Here is a 19,557-nt window from a genome sequence, read left to right on the forward strand (position 1 = left end):
ATAGAGTAACCTGAGGCACGTCTACACTGGAAGCACGATGCTGAATCCTCACACCGCTTATGTTTAAACTTGAAGCTGCTTCATTTGTCTCATCCTCTTGGGCAGTAGATGGAGCATCTTCGCTCTGGTTATTGGAGGGAATAGTACAGAATATCCTCTGATTACAGCAAGGAGTTCCATTAAGCTGTCGCCCTAACTCTTCCGTCAGCCCGGGTGGAGAATTGTCAGGAGTCACCTCTGGACTGCCCAGAGAGGAAGACTGGTTTTCAACAGGGGGTGCAAAATGCTCCCTGAAGTCTGGGAACTTACAGGGAAGCGTCTCCTCGGGAGATGCCAGGGTTGCACTCTCATCCGCACAGTCGCTCGCAGCTTTGCGCTGAAGAGAGATCTGCATCGACGAGCTTCTCGTCGGACGCACGTCAATACTGTTCAGCAGCTGGGGAATAAACATGGATGTGCTCCTTTTTAAGGAGCCCACTTCCTGAAAATCACTGCCCCCACCATAATCTGCTCCGTGTCGGGAGAAAGCGTGAGGACTGTTTCTTCTTGGCAAAGTGTGGAATGCCATGAAAAAGTCATCTTCTCTTTCCCGGTCGAGGATCTCCGATTCAGGGGCTGTGTTGCTTCGCCCAGAGCCAAAATGAAACCGCAGCCGATGGGCCATGGTTTTACAGAAAGAAGAAAAGGAGAGGGAGAACAGCAACAATTCAGGCACTGCCAGAAGTTAAAAACCAAAGACATAAACTCCAAGAAAAAGTGTCCCATCTGCCAAACTGTTAGCACTGCAGCACTGATAGCGACAGATAGCAGAAATAGCCCAAGTGGCAAGCAGCATTCCAGGCATGATTGGGTAAGAGCAATCAGCGCTCCTACACACTGTGACATAGGGTAGGATGGTGGGAGTCACGTGGCCTGGTTCCCCCTCTCCAGTCTAAGCTAGTGGGGGTTTTGTTTTTTGTTTTTTTGTTTTTTAATGCCAGCAAGAGCCTGAAACAGCACCTTCACAGCTGCTCCTTTTCCATCAGAGAGGAGCGGCCCCGGCCCCAGCGGGAGAGCTCTCACAGCTGACTAAGGCAGCAAACACACTCGGCACTGCTATAAATCTAAACCACATCGTATTCGTACAGCACATTTGTATAAAGCACACGAAAAGTTAACTGCAACAGAAACACTTGGATTTAGTGTTAAAAGCAAGTCAACTCCACATGCAAATAAGAAAAAATATTTCAAGCTTAACATTTGGGTGTGCGTTACAGCATTCGGCTATCATGGCAGAACGGGAATAAATATAGCACGGTTATGCTTTCAATTTTAACTGTGCTCATAACGTGATTAAGTAACAAACTTCTTGCCTTTAAAAAGCCACAGCTTTTGCATTGTCCCTGTGGACGTCATATAGCCTACACTAGCCTGCTCAGTCCCTTTTAATAATTAAAAATCCACAACAAACAAAGCAACCCTACATATCCAAAGACTTCTCACACATTAAAAACAGCAGAAATGTGCAAAGTGACAGAAAATAAAGTTTCTTTTTAGTTTTACCAGGCAGTGAAGACGAGTGAAAACCGGAGACGGGTGTTGCATGTCGTTTTGTACTGATTTGTCTTAAACACCGTACAGAAACTCTGCCCATTGCTGGCCAGCCTCCAGTGAGAAAGTTAGCAATATTACCACGAGTGTGACTGCCAGCATGGAATACAGTTACGCTCTCTGAGAGCCAAAAGACCTCAGAAGAACAACAGACAGACAGGATACACCAAAACGCAAAACAAACACCCTACATGCAGAAAATCAGTGATCCGAGGATACTCACATTTGATGCACACGGCACAGCACTTGTTAGCACATACTAGAAAAGAAAGTGTTTAGCAAAAAGCCTACCTACAAAAAGAGACAGTGTATCTTCAATTAAATACATGGACATCTGCTCCCTAGAAGAACTCGAAAGCTTTACAGTTTTGTCAACAGCTCTGAAAATTTGTAGGTGGCGGGTCAATACTCTCTCTAGACATTTAAACCTCTGTACACGAGCAGCTTGCTTTCAAAAGACAGAAAACGACCAATCACAAGAGAAATGGAAGCTTAGAATGATTTAACTGCCAAGAGACAGCACAATCCACTATTGTTTTAAGCAGACTACGAGCCAATAAGAAGAAAAACATGAATAGCTTGTACACAGCAACAGTTCTGCGGAATTGCCTTGTGCAAGCACAGGTGTTGACTTTTTTTTATTATTATTTTCCAGGTAAAACATTACGCAAGGACAGCGTCTCTTTGCACTGAAGATGAAGCTTGCATCATATGTTCTTTGTCTTGACTGGGGAAAAAGAAAGGAAAGGACATACTGCAAAGACAAAGTGCTCTGATAATTTAGGGACATGAAGAAAGAGTTCTTATGGGGGCCAAAACCATGCAAGTATTCACAATGAGTATTTCACACAAAAGCCAAAATAAATCTGTTCAATGCTTCTCATTCTGTAAACATAAGATGGAAAATTGCTACTCTAAAAATCCCACTGTACTTGCTTTCCTTTGCCAACTGTTCAGAACACCTGAAAGGAAAGCAATGGCTCCTAAACCCAGGGCTACAGCCTAAGGGAAGGCTGTCTACAGAAGCAAGATCACAGAAAGAGCAGCCAGAAAATGGTTCAAGTATAAAATAGTACTGAAAGTACCAGTATAAGGCCAGTACCACATACAAGAAACTTGGAAATCCTAAGCAACATGTATCTGAAATGAGTATACCAGAACTGTTATTTGTCAGCTGTCACTGTGCAGCCACACTGGAATTTCTTCTGAACTGTCACCCCTTTACTGTCACACATGGACATCCCCACACATGCCACTGCCCTCTGCAGGCTAGAACGAAGCCTCTTCCACGAGTTTCAGGTTTGCCCTCTACGCCAACACAAACTTATTCCAACCATCCTCCAGGGCACACGCAAGCCACGCGGGAATGTCAGCGCAGTCCTGAGCCCAGGCTTACATACCCTGCGCGCAGTTACGGTTACAGGATTGCTGCTTCAGTGTTGTTTGCATCCGCTGGCAGCACGGCGCCTTAAAGCCAGGAAGAACTGACCGGTGATCTCCTTTAACTTCAAAAGGCATAGGAGTTTTGATAGTGCAAATGTTCATTATGATCATCTTTGCCAACAAATACACTCAGTCAGCCCAGTCTACATACATGCTGTCACAGATTTATTACATTTTGTCAGTTTACTTCACCCTAAAGGGGTGAAAATACAAAACAGTATTGTTTCACTGAGTCCTTTTTTCCCCCAGAATATTTTAACTTTTATTTTTCTTTGCTCTATATTTAATAGGAACACACAGAAAAAGAACATATTTTTGGAGATTGATATTGCCATATTATGTTTGTTTAGAGAAAAAATACCTTCTCAACACTGATCCTTATTTTCATAAGGCAAGCAATTTTCGTAGAGATGGTACTGCTCCCAACCAAGAAATGTAATACCTCATCTCATAAACAAAAACAATTGTGCTACAATTTTCAGAAGACAAAGCTAGCAGAAGGAACCAGAATTAAGATTTGGGGAGACTTCTCTAGAACAACTATTGCATCAGCAAAATGAATTTCAAGGCTAAAAACCCTGAAAATATGTCAGGTGTCACTGGGGACAGAACTGAATGCAAAATTCAGAGCGTTCATTATTTTACCAGTTCCTAGAGCCTTCATGCACCCGCTTCTTGAGTCTTAAGTGGCGCTCTGGTTACCACATCCCAAAAAAGGATTAAGAAGTATTAAAAGGTACAAGAAATAGACACTAAAATGATCAGAGGATGAAGCAGCTGCTTTGTAAGTGACTAAAAGGGCTGGGACTGCTTATCAGTTTACATCAGAGAAGCCTAAGGAAGAATCCGATGTGGCTTCCACTGTCAGAATACTGGCTTAAGAGTGTTCTGAGCCAGCAGAGTGCTCCTGTGTGCAATGTTCCATTTGTCCATAAAATAGACGCTTTTTATGCTTTAACCTGTATTGCCCAGCACACCAATGTACAGACAAAAATACCCCATTAAGATGTGCTGTGTTCTTGCCGTTCACGTTACACAGCCTGCGATCAGCGAAACAATGAAGGAGCACTCACCAGTCTGTTTTCATCGAACACTTCAAACAGGAGACGATGATTGGTTGGGTTTACCTGTGAGAAAATTAAAATATCGCTTTAGGTTCATTCGCTTGATAACAACGCTATACGGGTGCTAGTTCATACAATGATTAAACCAAGGCAAACAGAACAGGACTAACAGGTCTTAGGGATTTTAGTTTTACTTAAACTGGAGCACTCAAACAATTTGTTTCTAAACCCTACGGCAATTAGACCTAGCCTACCAGGGCTCTTATTTACTGTGCTCAGTGCAGGACAACTACCACACCTCTGTCTACAGACAGCTCTGCAGAGAGGCCAAGCTGCATGTAGGCTGACAGCAGCCTGGAGATGTCCCAGGGCAGCACCCCAGCAGCTTCCCCCTCAGGTAAGCCTCCGTCTGTGCCACATGTGGGGACCTTGGTGGCGAGCACAGAGGCACAGCTCACCTCGTCCACGACACCTGCAGAGCTTCCTTTCTCTCCCCTTCCCTGTGCAATCGCCATAATGGTCATCTCTATGTAATTTGTCCTCTACGCTATGAGCAATGTATTTGAACTCTGCCATAAAAGGTACTCTGAAGGTAGCAACTTTGTGGTAAAATGACAGTATTGAAGCCCAGCTGCACCGCGGGCAGCTGCTGGGGTCACCTCCGCAACGAGGGGGTGCAACTATCAAGGACCACCGGGATGAAGACGGAAAGCCTCCAGGCAGTCAAAATGAACTTAGTGTCAAGACAGTTCCTATTAACTCTGCACAGCTTAAAGAAGCAACTCTGAGTCCATATTTCCCACTCAAGAGTTATTACACAAATGAAAACATTAGATAAAGACAATTTTCAGAGATATAAATATTTATTAAACAGTTACAATCTAGAAAAAACTACTCGGTACACGTTTAAAAGTCAAAATTCTGTTCAAACCTTAAAAAAATGTGTATAGCAATAATATTGGTGGGAACTATTTAAATGATCTTATTGGCAGGACAGTCAAGTGCTAGGGCTATAAACAAAGTTTGACAGGATACCCATTTCTAACAATCTACAATGACAACATCTGTTCTCAAGCAGCTGTTTAAGATTAGATGTTAAACCACTGAAATTTTACCTAACCTCCTTTCGTGAAAGCTACAGCTGCAGTAAAATTAAGCCATTCTTCCTCAGAAAAATACTTTCAGCAAGTAAATAAAGTTATCATCCTTCTCATTTATACTATGTTGGTTCTGATAATAACAATTTTAACCCCCTCCTTTCTCATTTTCAAATATGAAGTTGTTTTCTCTTCTGATGAGAAGTCACCTACTAAGGAAACTGTGTCACACAGTTTTTGGTGAAACAAACTATTAACTCATTTTAAGAAAGATCTAAAAAGATAGAAGTAAACTACAAGAAAAAAATTTTGATTTATTTTGGCAAGTTATATGAAGGTCAAGATAAATTACTTTTTCAGTATTGCTTCTCTACATTTGTATTTCATTATTTTTTGCCATGATAGCTTGAATTTCCTACAGTTCCCTAAGATATTTCTGATAATTTGCCACCACACTAACATTTTAAGACCACAGCAAACATCAGGACAAGCATTTTTTAAGAAAACATACACAATGACAACAAGCTTCTTCCCAACCTTATAAAACACCATGTGATAAATCATACACGTTATAATGACTGCAAGTAAAGGGAAACTTACTCTAAAATAAAATTCTTCATTCCATTTTGGATTCAGTGTCTGTAAAAGAAATTAACATTAACACACTAAGATCTCCTTAGGTTTGCACTTTTGCAATTATTGAAATGTGCATGCAAATCACAATTTTCTAGAAAAACACAAGGAGAGAAAATAGCATGTCATAACAAAATAATGCAAATAAAAATATTGCTGTCAAATGATTTAGAACTTCTCTACTGAGTAAACCACATGTGGGAGGATATTTGAGTCAGATGATCCGAAAATAGATATTAACCATAAATGCTGTTCTGTGAGTAAAAGGGAAATCACTGGAAATCTACAGAAACAAAACCTTCAGATATTTCATTCTCCACATTTATTTACATCAAGACAGAAAAATATATTTTTTAAACACAAGGTCAACGTTAGTATTGCAAAGATAAGGGCAGTTACATTATATAGATTAAAAAGAAAGAACAAAAGGAAAGGTTATGTCCTTCGAACAGGTACCGTACTCTTCTTAATCTCCTCCAAGACTGGAGGATTAGAGTTGCAATTTAATCATTTGAATAAAACATTCAGAATAAAATGTGTTTCATTTGCAATCTTAATGGAGCTCAAGCATGAAATCATAAATTGAAGTTTAAAAAACTAGAACTACAAACATTAACAATTTGTGCACTTCAGATTTGGATAAATTTAAAATCTAGTACGATATGTCCAATGGCTTTGTTTTCTTGCCAAACCATTCCCTCATTCTCTCACACAGCAGAGATTTACCAGAAGAGCTGATGGTAGGAGTTGGCTCTACACCCACCAAAATTTTATGAGAGCAGAAGGACAATCTTGGTTGTTTCTCTCGAACTGCTCGATATAGACGCAATAGATCTATCACGTCCAGGACACAGTGGCTCACGCACTTCTCTGCGCTAAGGAAACGTGAGTCAGTGCGCAGCTCAGCATGCGCTCGGGTGCCACGCAATGCTGACTCTCATAAAGCCCCTTCCCCTGTCAGCGTGGGCTGGATCTCAACCCAACACATACATACACACATTGTACAACTGATAATCAAATACTGAAGCTTAAAAACCTTGTTCCAGAAGATTTAAGAACTATAGAATGAGAAAGTGAAATAACTCTACAAAAAGAAAGATGTAATAAAAATCTTCAACCTCTAAACCTTTATAAGCGGTTATGCAAGTGGTTAAGGTTTGTACTCATGTTAGATGTGGATCCTGAACAACTCTCTGATTTGGGGCAGGAAAACATTTCACAAAAGAAACAACCAGTGATCACAGTGGTGGAATAGGGGGCAGAGACACTTTCAGCTTTTTATTTTTCTTTTTTGCGTTATATGGGCAAAGATGTATTTACTCAAACGATGAAGCAATATAGGAAAATGTTATGTTTCAAATATTTGTATTCATTCACTGTGGCTGCTCTTGGCAACAGAGCCTTTGCATGTAATTTAGCAACTAAATTTGAGGGCACTACTACCAATCAATAATGCAATGATTTTGAATGCCACTTAACCACAATTACAAATCTCAGGGAACGTGTGATGTATTAGGAGGCACAAGCTTTAGTAAATGAACTGGTGACTGTTACCACCTTTACAAATACAACAACTGATAGGTCAAGTCAGAAAGCACAAACACTAGAATCACAGCAAAGGAGAAAACCACTTGTAAAGAAAGTCTCCAGAAATAAATGGATGAATAACCACTTCAGAAAGGATATTAGCAGGGAAACAACAACAAAAAGACTCATCAGCAAAAAGAGCTACATCCTAAAAAGGGCAAGTATCGTGGAGATAAAGAACTGCCAAGAGTCAAGCTGAGTTAGATCTTCCACAGGATATTAGAACAAACACAAAGAAAGTTCTTCAGCCATATAAATAAAAAGAGAACAAGAAAAGAAAGAAGAGATGCTACTAAGCAATGAAGCTCTCAGGGGAGACCCAACACTTTTAGATGTAGGAAATTGTGTGTTTAACACTATGGTAAAGGCAGAAAGGTAACAGGGCTCAGTAGGAAGACACTGGTGTCACAACTGAAGTAGAATTGGAGTCTTCAAAGCTCAACGCAGTCAAATCAAGGAAACTGAACAGTCTTCATCTGGACTTTTGAAAGGACTGACACGTGAAATCACACGCTGAGTAGTAGCAAAAATTTTGAAGAGGTCATACTGAGCAGCTTAAAAATGGCAAAGAGTTCTTTTACTACAGCAAGAGAGCAAAAGAGCACTTCTAGCGAGTCATTCAAAACAAAGCTCCAAAAGGAAACGCAAGGCTTTCATCAAACGCCACAGCTGGACTAACTAGACGTGTGGAGGGAGGTAAAGCAAAACAAACAGCCTCAGAAATTCAGCATCCCTACATCACGACAGATGCATCCAAAACTCTTTGCTGATAACTTTATTTCTGCAGAGTAAGGAAACATTTTAGGTTTAATCCTGCTTGGCTGTAACTAAGCACTTCAGGAGGCTAGGCCCAGCTGTACAGCAGGACACCTATCAGATAACTGCTCTGGTAATTTAAAAGGAGAATAAAAAGGGGAAACTGCAGTCCCTTATGCCTTCTTATAAGCACTCCTGCAAGCCAGTGCACACAGAAATTTACCCGTTCGAGTGAGGAAGACAACAATGAGTAGAAAAATAAGGAAAAGGTGAAGGGTTAGATGCCATCACATTAAAAGCTGCAGACTAGAAGGAGATAATCATCAGGGTCTTTCAGAATCACTCCTGGGAGTGACTTTGCTCAATATTTTTTCCTTAATAAATGCAACTCAAAATGAAGACGACATACACATTTGCTATTCATGAAATAAACACACAAGTTGTATGTTGCATAGGAAGAAAACTGCTCAGAGGGCAGACAAGATGAAATTCAACAATTCAATAATGAAATGACTGACGAGAAGTTTCCAAAGGATGAGTTAACATTACTATTACGGAAACAACCGAGAGAGTCCAGACTAAGTGACAGTTACAAGAAACAGTGAAAGAAGGCAGATACAATCCCAAGAGTACATCATCATCATCTCGCCCTCAGCCTTCTGCACAGAAGCCCAACTGCAGACAAACGCTGTCCTTTTTCTCCTTCCTAGGGCAGCACAAGGATCCCTGAGTTTACCACCTTCCCTCAGAGAAACAACACAATGCTTTCGCAACTTCACTATGGCTTTTATTTATGGTAGCCTTCTCAGAAGCTCTTATTCTCCTACCTGTCACACACATCCAAAGATGGTAATTATCATTTCAGCAATAACATTATAACCTTATTTCCAAGCCAATGCTCTCATTTCAACTGCTTGTAACTTTTACACTACTCTTCTATAGCCACCACATTTCAGGCATTTAGGAGCCAAATATGCCATCTCTTTAGTACTCATGCTTTTACACTAGCAACACCCTTCCAAATACAGGCAATGTTATCTGAGTAAGAAAAAAAAATAGACATAAGGCAATCTGCTTTGACTGTAACACCCCAAGAAAAACTGCACTGCTACTGGAAGAAATGAGACATTCAATAAAGCTCTGGATGTGATCACCATCTTTTCCTACAAAGCCAGGGGAAAAAAAAGCCTTAACCATGCCACACTTCCTCACCTCCCCACCCCTATTGCACGGACTTGCTACAAAGCATCTCTCCCCCAAGCCAAAGGACACTTGCACCTCCATGACCTGTCCCACGTCCCCTCTGCCATCACAACAGTCCTGCGTTTCATCCAAAGTCACAAAACAGCTGAAGTCAGAAGGGACCTCTGGAGGGCATCCAGCCCATCGCAATTCACACCACCTCATGTTCAAAGTCTTTCCTTCCACTCAAGCGAAAGGTGAAAGATCAGAATCTTTCTCCCACCTACAGGCATTTGCCAGCTAGCAGAAGCTGCCATGCTATTTTAGGAGAACAAACAAGTGCTACAAGGGCTGGACTTGGCTGTGACAGGAAGAAAGCCATCATTTTTCAGGAATGCTGAAGCATCCATTTTCAAATAAGCCCCCAAAAGCTAATGCATGGGCTGTCAGTAGGGTGTAACCTTTGCAATGTAAGAAAGATTTTTCAGTACACAGATACTGATGTAACAGTTTCTTATGAATACTGCTGTTCCATAATAAAACAAAACCAATCCCAGACTTCGGAGAGAACACACCATTTGATATTATAGCACAATTATAGCCAGGTATTATACAGCCTGCAAGTGACCTATCTAGCCTATGTGTTTTCCATTGATATGACGCCAGGACCAGGAGGCAGGCCTGTGCAAACGTGTCCCACGAAAGGGCATGACAGCATGCCCTGCCTTCTACAAAAACGAGGTATGGGAATCAGAAGAAAACCTCCCACATACTTACATAGAAGTGGCTATAAATCTTGAACCTATTTAAGGAAACAAAAAATGTCACAGCCCATGTTGTTACTACACCAGCTAACTTGGTACTGCTTTTCAGAAAAATTAATGTTTTTCTCACAAACTTTACACAAAACTAAGCTAGACAGGCTATAAAGAAGGTATTTTACAGAAAGAATATATGCAAAAATGCTATTATGAAACAACAGATCACACGCATTGAACTCGTATACCTTTGTTTTCTCATTCTGGTTTGAAAGAAGAATGGGTTATTGGGTTTCTATACATGTATGTGACAAGTTAAGTGTTGTATCACATTACAGAAACAGGTTCAGGTGTTCTTAGTGTCTCCAAAACAATGAAATAAAGAAGTATACACATACCTTTTTAATAGTTTTTGTCTGCACCAGGGCAAGTTCTCTGTTCTCATCTGCTACATACAAGGAAAGTTTCACGTAGGGGTCACTGCAAAAGAAGAGGTCACATTTAATGGGAATTTCACAGCCAAATGTAATTTCAATATAAGTTTGTCATTTAATGGGATAACAATAACAGCTAAATAGTTTTAGAGGAAGTGTTTTTACTGAAACCAATGTACTGTAACAAGCTACGGAAACACTTAAAAGATGTGTTTGAATGTGCTCACTTCCATACTGACCACGGCATTAACTTGCAACTTTCTCCCATTGCTGTGGACAAACAGCACGTGCTTGCATACAAGTTCTGCCCACCAGCACTAGCAAATAATTCAGCCTCCCTTCAAATACCGTTTCTAAACACGATGAAGCATAGACCATCAAATTTGCAGCCATGGGGTATTCTAAGCTTTGCAGAGCAGCAAGCAGAACCACCACTACAGCTAATCCCATTGAAATTTATTTGGGGACGGTCTTGTCCACAGCATTGTACCAGCTAGCACAGATAAGTCTGGCTTCAGATTTTCTCCCCCCCCCCCACCCGTTCCTCTTTTCTGAAGGAGAAGGAATTAGACGTGCATATTCCAGAGGCCATACAGCTCTGTATGTCAGATGTCTTTCAGACATAGGCTGTGGCACTAAAGGAGGTCACTGCTTTCAGCAAGCTGCCCATCCCTGCCACTGTGCTGCAGGTTTGCTGTCCTCCAAATCTGCATTTCCTAATTTCTCTCAGCAGGGAGACAGTAGCTGCCAGTATGGGGTAGTAGCACTACTACTGCAGAGCAGTAACCTCTTGCACTGTACAGCCTCCTAGCACCTTCTCTTCCTGCAAGGAAGAGCGTTCTAGAAGAAGGGGGAGTTCAAGGATGCTTTTGAAGAAAGGATAGGCAGCAGACACTGAGGCTATCCAACTAATTCATTCAGACTTGCAGAGACTCTCTCAAATACATCTCTGATACTTCATAAAACTGAAAAATAATTGTTTGTCAGTATTGCTAAAGAATAATCAGCATTTGAGTGTTCATTATACTAGGAGTTCAATTTACTTGGAAAATAACACTGCAGAGTGAAAATAACATACAAATAAACAAGATGTTGTGCAGGATTATCCTATCTGTTGATGCACATAAATGCACCTACTTAAACTGCAATTAAATTCATCATTGAGCGCCAAGGTCTGACAGGAAACAAAGCATCACAGTGATTAAAAAGAAATGCTACCACCACTCGGAATTGCTTAATGTACCATGCCACCTATATTTACTGAAAAATACCCTATTACAAGCAGCAGCAGAAACCAGACATTCATCGAAGTAAATCATACGCTTTTCAGCTTTGATAGATCAGAGTTAACCCCATTTCTTCAAAATATCCAACTTCTACTACTTGAAACCCTGCAACACCCATCGGGTTTGCACGTTTCAGACTGTGCTGTCACTGAACTGGAGATAGGGGAGAGCATGGGCATTCACAGATCCTGCACTCGTTCTGATTTGAGTATACAGTAACAAAACTGGAGGAGTAAACCCATTCCCCTTACAAGGAATTCACCATGAAAAAACATTAAGAAATACTCGTTCAGACCTCAGTGTTATTCGTCTTTTCAAATGCTCTTCTCAAGGTGAGCATCAACATTATTGCCTAAAGACACAAGTTTGCTCTAACTGCATGGTGCAAATACAAATGTTTCCATAACTAAATATTAGAACCAACACTAAGATCAACATCTGAAAAATAAAAATGCAAATGGTCGCTATTAGGATAGCGCGCAACAATATCCATGAAAAATGAGGAATGGTGAAGGAGGCAACAGATTTTTTTTTGCAAGACTTTTGTTTGTTTGTTTAACAAGGGAAAAACAGGTTTCTTACAAAACTGAGTAAGAAAATGTAGCCTTTCCTGAACTATTGACCCCTCAACCTGCTCTAAAACAGCCAGTGAACTGTACAAGTTTCCACTCCTGAACGTGAGCTGGGAGTTTATCTGAACGCTTAGATCTTTACAACTATTTACTCATGGGCAATCACTACTTAAAAAAAGCACGTAGCCTGACAGATGCCGAGGCGCTGTGAGCCTGCCCGGCAGTGCACCCAGCTCTGCCCCAGCTCCTTGTTCTGGCCCTTGTGCTGCCCCCGTCTTCAGTGGGGAACACCTCCGTGTGCAGCTACCCACGGGCATAGGTGAGAGGAAGAATTCGAGTCAAAAGCAGCTGCTGGGGGGAAAGGAGGTCAGCTCTCAGCCCAGTCAGTACTGTGGCTCGGTCCAGTGGAGGCATGCTAGTAGCTGCTGCTTCAGGAGAGACAGAATGCACAGCAGAGGTGGGAAGGAGCATCAAGAGGAAGGGCAGAGGAGTTTCTTCCCCTTTCCTTGCCCTTCCCTTTTCTAAAGTCATCTTAATGTTTTCTGAAGTCTACTTGACTGACTTTGTCAAATTAAACATCGCAAACAGATAGAAAACAGCCCTTGGTAGAGACATCTCTAAGCCACATGAAATGCAGAGCCAGCTTGGTTTTGGTCTTTAAGCTTTTTCTTTTTTTTTTTCTTTTTTTTTTTTTAATAATAACAAGCATTTAAAAATAAACAAGCAAACTTAAAAAGAGCATAAGGACACAAATAAAAAGTAAAGGATGAAAGAGCTGAGATCCACCACAAGTTTCTTATCCAGAGGCTGTGACTGATGGGATTTGCTGACAGCTTACAGAGGAAGCGGCCTCAGTCACGCTGCCTGCCTTACCTGCTGCTAAATCGAGCGCTTCATTCACAGCCCGGGAAGCTGCAGCTGCCTCAACTGATCTGACAGTTGACATTTTTTTCTCTCCTTTGAACCCATCATCTGTCCTAAAGAACCATGAAGCTTCCCGTGTAAGGAAAGCTTCTTGTGGCACTGGAAGTGAGGATAAGAGCACCGAACTCACCGAGCAACAGCGGCACAGAGAGCATCCCAGTCACAGACCGCAGCTTCCCAGCCAAAGTCTCCCAGAAGGATTTAGCTACCCAAATAACTGCCACGCTCACTTCTGCTTGCTCCATCAAAAAATAAGAGGACGTAAGTAAGAGATACCAAAGAGCACTGAGTTTATAACCACTTCATTTCTCCACTTAGAAGTTGCTGCCGATAAGAAACATTGCAGCCTATTCTGCTTCTCCCACCACGTGGCAGTTCCAGCTAACTCAGCCCCAGCGTGCAGCAGATCACCTTAACCCTGCCTGCTGCCGCTACACCGGGGCGGTCACGCTGAGCTGGAAGCTCGCAGAACAGACGTACCTCCCAAACCATGGACGTGGGTGTCTTCTGCATCCGCAGAAAACAAGGATCAAGACTCCTGTGCATTAACTTTTTTCAGTATTCAATATCAACATGTTGGTGTACTCCTATAACATACCATTTAAACTCCTGATCATCATAAATGAAGGCTCTTACTATTGAACTCTAACGCTACCTGCCAGAACTAGGGAAAAAAGAAAAAAAAGAAGTATTTCTGGGCAGAGGATATCAGGGGTACTTAAACATCTCCATAATGAGGCCGTGGCACTATTTTCAAAAAGGAACTGCTGGCAAAACCTATGCAAATACTCTGGTCGTGAAAACACAACCATATGGATTCATCACTAGAACACCTGTTCTCAGATACTGAACAAGATGAAAAGCAAACTAAACCAAAATCTTTTATAAGCAAAAAAAAAACCAAAACAAACAAACAAAAAAAAACCCACAAACACAAAAGGCCAAAACAAACCACCAAACAAAGGCCAGAGCAAAGCACCAGAGAAACCCACCCGTTATGCTTAAGAGGTTTCCCTGGGCTCCCAGGAAGGACAGACACACAAGGAAGGACAAGGAGGTGTTCGCCACACACTTCTGAAAGACAAGCACGCTGTCAGCTGGCCTCAGCCTCTCCTGGAGGGATGCTACAGTGGAGGCAGGCAGAGTCCCAGTCTCAGGTACTTCACAGAAAGGCCATTTACAAAGCACGTAGCAATGGCTCTCCCTGCACAGAAAGGGCCATCCCCCAGGCCACTCACCAACCAGACGTGCCCAGTACAACTCAGAACATGTTTTGATGCTCTGTCTCACAAGGTTTTACTGCAGGACTCTTGATACACAGTCCCAGATCGGTTGGGGTGGGCAGGGAGTCGCAGGTGCTGCCCCCCCGGCCCAGCAGCCCCCCGAGCAGGGTGCCCAGCCCCACATCCCGGCGGCTGCTGGAGACCTCCCCAGGGAGCCCCCAGCCCCTCTCTGGGCAGCCTGGGCCAGGGCTGCGGCACCCACATGTAATTGCCCAGCTTCACATGAAGATTTGGAGCTGCCTCAGATTCCTACAGATTCCACTGAAACAGAATCGCCCCCAAACCCAATGTGGTGTTCACATCTGTCCCACCTAAAAACTCTGCTTTGTTTTGCAATTTCAGTTTATCCATTCAGTTCTGGTTGGTAGAGATCCTGGATACACCTGGACGGGGCATGCACTTGAGACGAGAACGTGAATCACCAGATGCCGAGAACACCGCACGTTGGTCATTTCCATGTCATTAAGCCCGCAGTGCATCGTTCTGGCCCTTTTCCCTGTGACTTTACCAGGCCCACTTTTCATGCCAACAGGCAGCACGGACACAAAGCAACCCATGCAGGCTTTCCAAGGCAGTCACCATGACCAGGATTAAGCCAACTCAAGTGGTCAAGCACACACAATAAAAGCTTGTCATTTATTGTTTCCCACACACTTGTAATTCTCCGCAGTGATCTGCTAATGCTTTTAGGCAGCAGGCGTCTCAACACAAAGCCCTGAAACCCGCTTTTGTGCGCACATCAGCTGGCACGTTCGGGCACACAATGTGACAGCGGGTCAAGCAAACAAGACGCGCTGCTCACTCTGCAGGGCGCTGCTCCCTCGAGCTCCCACGGCACCGCACTGTTCGAGCAGCCCACATGCTGGTACCCAAAGCATGGGGCAGGCCTTTTGCTGAAGCACGGGGCTGCTATCTAGGGGGCACCAACGCAGAGAGATGCAGGCTGGATATACGGGGACACTACTTCACGGAGAGGACTCGAGCAGTGTCACAGGGGCTCAAGGCAACTGTAAAGCCTGCGTCTTTGGAGGTCTTGACTAGAGAAAGCCCTGAGCAACCTGGTGTGATCCCAGAGCTAACCCTGCTCCGGGGGCAAGGCTGGACCAGAGACCTTCTAAGGTTCCCTCCGGTCCTACAGTCATACCCAAATAAAAGCATCAGGACTCGCCGATCCCAGCCAGTTTTTAAAAACACATGCGCACAGTTCATGCTTGTTCCCTCCCCCTGATGGTTAAAGGGCTCTGTACCCAGCCTATTTCAGCCAGGGCTGAAATTAGCAAAGTCCCTGCCCCAGCTGTAAAATTCCAGATCAGACTGCACGCTGCTCGTTAATTTAGATCAACGTCTACACAGAAAATGTTAAAACACTTCCATATTCAATATTTTAAAGGGTACAGGTGCTCAATGGACTGGCTATGTTTTTAAAAATGAAAAAATATTATTGTGTAGTCTGAGTAATTATACTGCAACTTATTCCTTAATCCAGCAGACTTAACCCCTTTCTTCTCCTCCTTCCCGTGTTGGTGCCACTCCCCGGTTTCCAAGCACTTTATTACATTTGGCTCCTCAGCAGCACGTGTTTCAGCAAGCCAACCGTGCGGCACTGGGAGCATTCTTCAACAAATTTCCCAAGTAACAGGACAGAGTTTCCAACAGTCATAAATATAATTAGGCAATTCTTTACATCGCAGTTACATAAACTCTTGTTGACTACAATATATCTGACTAATATTAAACTTCTGGTGTTTGGAAGTCTATAAATAAGTTACAAAGTCAAGCTTTTAAGAAACTTGTTACTTAGAGTCTGGCTCAGATTGCAACAAACAAATAAGCAGTCTAATTTGTAACTGCCTGTAATTCAGAAGATATTGACGAAATACACGGGTTTCACATCCACAAACTAAACGCCTCAAATGCCTGCAGAATTAGAGCTCTGTTATCAGAGCAAGGACACTAACACAGCCCTATAGGATTCAACGTTAATCATACCCAAAGGGTTACAGAAAACTAGAGACGACCTGCCAGGAAACCTGTGCTTGTATAATATTCAAATAAAATCCATCAAAAGTAATTTATATTATAATCTGCCTTTTCATTGTCAATCACCCGATTCCATCTTGAAAAATTAAAAATGTGTATTTTTTCCCTGGAATTTAAATGTTTGACAAACACACTACTTTTCTATTCTTGTGGCCAAGAAAAGTGCTTATTATTCAACAACGTCTTGTTAAATTTCTAATAACTCTGCATTTGTTATATAATAAAACCATTACTAGCGAGCACTTACTGTATTCAGCTACAGTGGGAAAGGAGGAAACCATTCATTCCACTACCTTCAAGCGTTCCGCGGGGTTTGCTGCATAATAATGTTAAACGTAGTCCCTGCCAATAAGTTGTAGTTTGCATCTCTCTTCCTGGCATTAGAATCTGTTCAACCAGGAAAAGTCAGAAGTGACTCAAATCGTTAATGTTCATTAGGAAGACCTCCACTTAGTAAAACAAACAAACAAAAACCCTTTAAAAAAGAAAAAAAAACAAACACACGCCCCGAGCTTCTGTTGCATAATTAATCCATTGCATAATTAAACCTCAGAGCTGTCTTTTCTACAATAATCTGTGTTCATGCACCAGAAGCTTCTGGTACTCAGTAAGGAAGTGATGATGTGCCCACATGTGCTGGACTGTGTCCAGCCCCAAAAACAGGGATGTGGAAAAGACACTGACTAGACCAGTAGTGGCCCTGTAATAAGGGTGCCTGCCCAAGATTTTGTAACTCACCCTGAGTCTGCTTTACCTCACCTCGTGCATGCCTTTTAGCAACCTCTTTTCCCTGCGCTTCTCAGCACTCGTGGCCCTTGGTGACAAAGACACGCCTGGAACCAGATGGAAGTTGGCAGGGCGTCAAGCAAAACCAAACCAACTGTCTGCAGCAGTAACATGCAGTCTGCTGCTCCTTATCTCTACAGCTGCCAGGTAGTACCAGCAGGTTTCCTCAGCCACCACGAGCACATTCAGCCACACCAGGCCTCAGGCAGCTAAAAACAGTGTGTCCCAAATAGAGGGACACAGATTAATACTTACAGAATGATGTTGGTCTCTCATTCCTGATTACTAATAAATCTTATCACAGAGCAGATGAGAGACATGCATGGAAGTAGCACAACAGAACTTCCTGAGATCAGTACCTCTACCAGGAAACAAAAAACACGCAAAGTAAAAGGAGACAGACTGGTTGAGACCTCTCGGAGAGCCGGCATAATAGAAGAACACACTGAGCAAACAGGTGATGATATCGAAGGATGGCAGGACAAGGAAAGAAGCAGATCCATAATTAGTAACACAACTACAATAACAAAATGAAATATGAAAACGTATCCCAGAGAACAGACATTACATGTCAAAGGCGTAGTAGAAGCAAGCACTGAAGGAGCTTTACAATGGCAAAGTGCAAGGCAAACCGATGGATTTATTAGATAATAGCATGAAGATCTATAAAACTGTTCGAGGAAAATCTGCACAAGGACAAATACAGTATCTGATCTGTACAAAGGTACTGTGAAAAGTATCAATGACGTGGAATGAAATATATGTGAAGACCAGAGGAAATACCAGGCATCTGTTTAACAGCAGAATTTGTAGAAGTGTTAAAGAAGGGAAATCCTGACGATCCAGATCACAGAAGAGTCAAAAATAAAGACACCTGCTAAGATTACTGAGGAAAACCAACAAAGTAGGTTACAGGGAGCTTCTGTGCACAGAAAGCAGACTCCGATCAGTTTCAAGTTGTAGTTAGCAGATCTTTTCACCCTGAAACTGATGGATAAAAAGGAGGGGAGGTATGGGCATTAAGATAGAGTATTATTTTCTTGACTTTTATAATGGAGAAAAGTTCATTCCTGAAGAAAGCATTATATAAAAAACCTATATGGCACTCCTGGTAACCACAGTTATAAGAAGTGATGTATGAGTACTTTTATTGTGCTCTAAAAATAAGTAACAAATGAGGCAAGTCATTCCACAGTTCCTTGTCAGCATCAGTCTCTGGCTTGAATCACTGCTGATTTGCATCAGGTTTTAAAACCGAGTGCTAGATAAATTTAAGAGCATGACACTGGATGAGTAGAATTAAGCCCTTTAAATCGTGCAGATGACATCATGTACCTGACAAATGTTTGAACTAATAATAGTTTTGCAAATTGCTTAGAAAACTTGCCATAGAAATAGTTTTCGGCCAAAGTACTGGTTTTGTGTTGAGAAGAGGGCAGAACATCAAATGCAGAAGCTCAGCAAAATAATTCAGGTAGAAAGCTACAAGCCGAAAACTTAACCTGCATGAGTTTTTATCTAAAGCAGTGCTGGTATTAAGAAGGCAATCGTAATGAAGCCTGCCATGTGATAAATAGAAAAAAATCATGGACTTCTGTTAACGCAGTTGATATGTAAGTGAAAACGTACAGCAGCATTCTAGTAGCATTACTGTAATAACCGAAAGCAGATATAGGAACCGGGACAGAAGCCTGGAGCCCAGGGACAACGCAGATGGCAGTTCCTCACAGCCTGCCCCTGCTGCCCCGACACTGGCCGGCTTTCAGACAGGAGCACAACGCCAGGGACGCCAACAAAGGAAGGCGGCAGGCTGACACAGAAAGCCACGCAATGCAAGCAAGGTCACTGTGACCAGGAGGCTGCCATCAGAGAGATGACCCGATTGTAGCAGCTGGGCATAATAAACCTACGATTAACAGAACAAAGTAGTGCTGTAATACCCTCTGTGTCCGTGAGGATGCTTCTTGACATGGGAGAAGCAATTTTTTGCTGAAGATTAAGGGAGATAGGAGGAAGTGTATACAAAAGTTTGACCCTTTCACCTGCTATAGGACTCCTCCTTCCTAAGTATCGCTGGAGAAATTATACCAAAAGAGCCAACCCCAGCTCTATCCATAGCACA

The 19,557-nt window shown here is 42.4% G+C and overlaps 1 protein-coding gene across 8 annotated transcripts in view; it reads right to left on the bottom strand.

The window, feature by feature from the left end:
- Positions 1 to 19,557, bottom strand: part of LOC311426675 (E3 ubiquitin-protein ligase NEDD4-like) — a 141,958-nt gene that overhangs the window by 64,313 nt on the left and 58,088 nt on the right. For all 8 annotated transcript variants that reach the window (XM_084503210.1, XM_084503206.1, XM_084503205.1 and 5 more), the window contains 3 exons: positions 10,509 to 10,590; positions 5,795 to 5,833; positions 4,107 to 4,160 (listed from right to left, as the gene is read on the bottom strand). Coding sequence is in view for 4 of the 8 variants with exons in the window: in XM_084503206.1 (XP_084359332.1) it covers positions 4,107 to 4,160; positions 5,795 to 5,833; positions 10,509 to 10,590 (175 nt within the window). In the remaining 4 variants the exon portion in view is untranslated. The remainder of the gene's footprint in view (positions 1 to 4,106; positions 4,161 to 5,794; positions 5,834 to 10,508; positions 10,591 to 19,557) is intronic.

Source organism: Aythya ferina, assembly GCF_964211825.1.
Source record: "Aythya ferina genome assembly, chromosome: Z".
Lineage (NCBI taxonomy): Eukaryota > Metazoa > Chordata > Aves > Anseriformes > Anatidae > Aythya > Aythya ferina.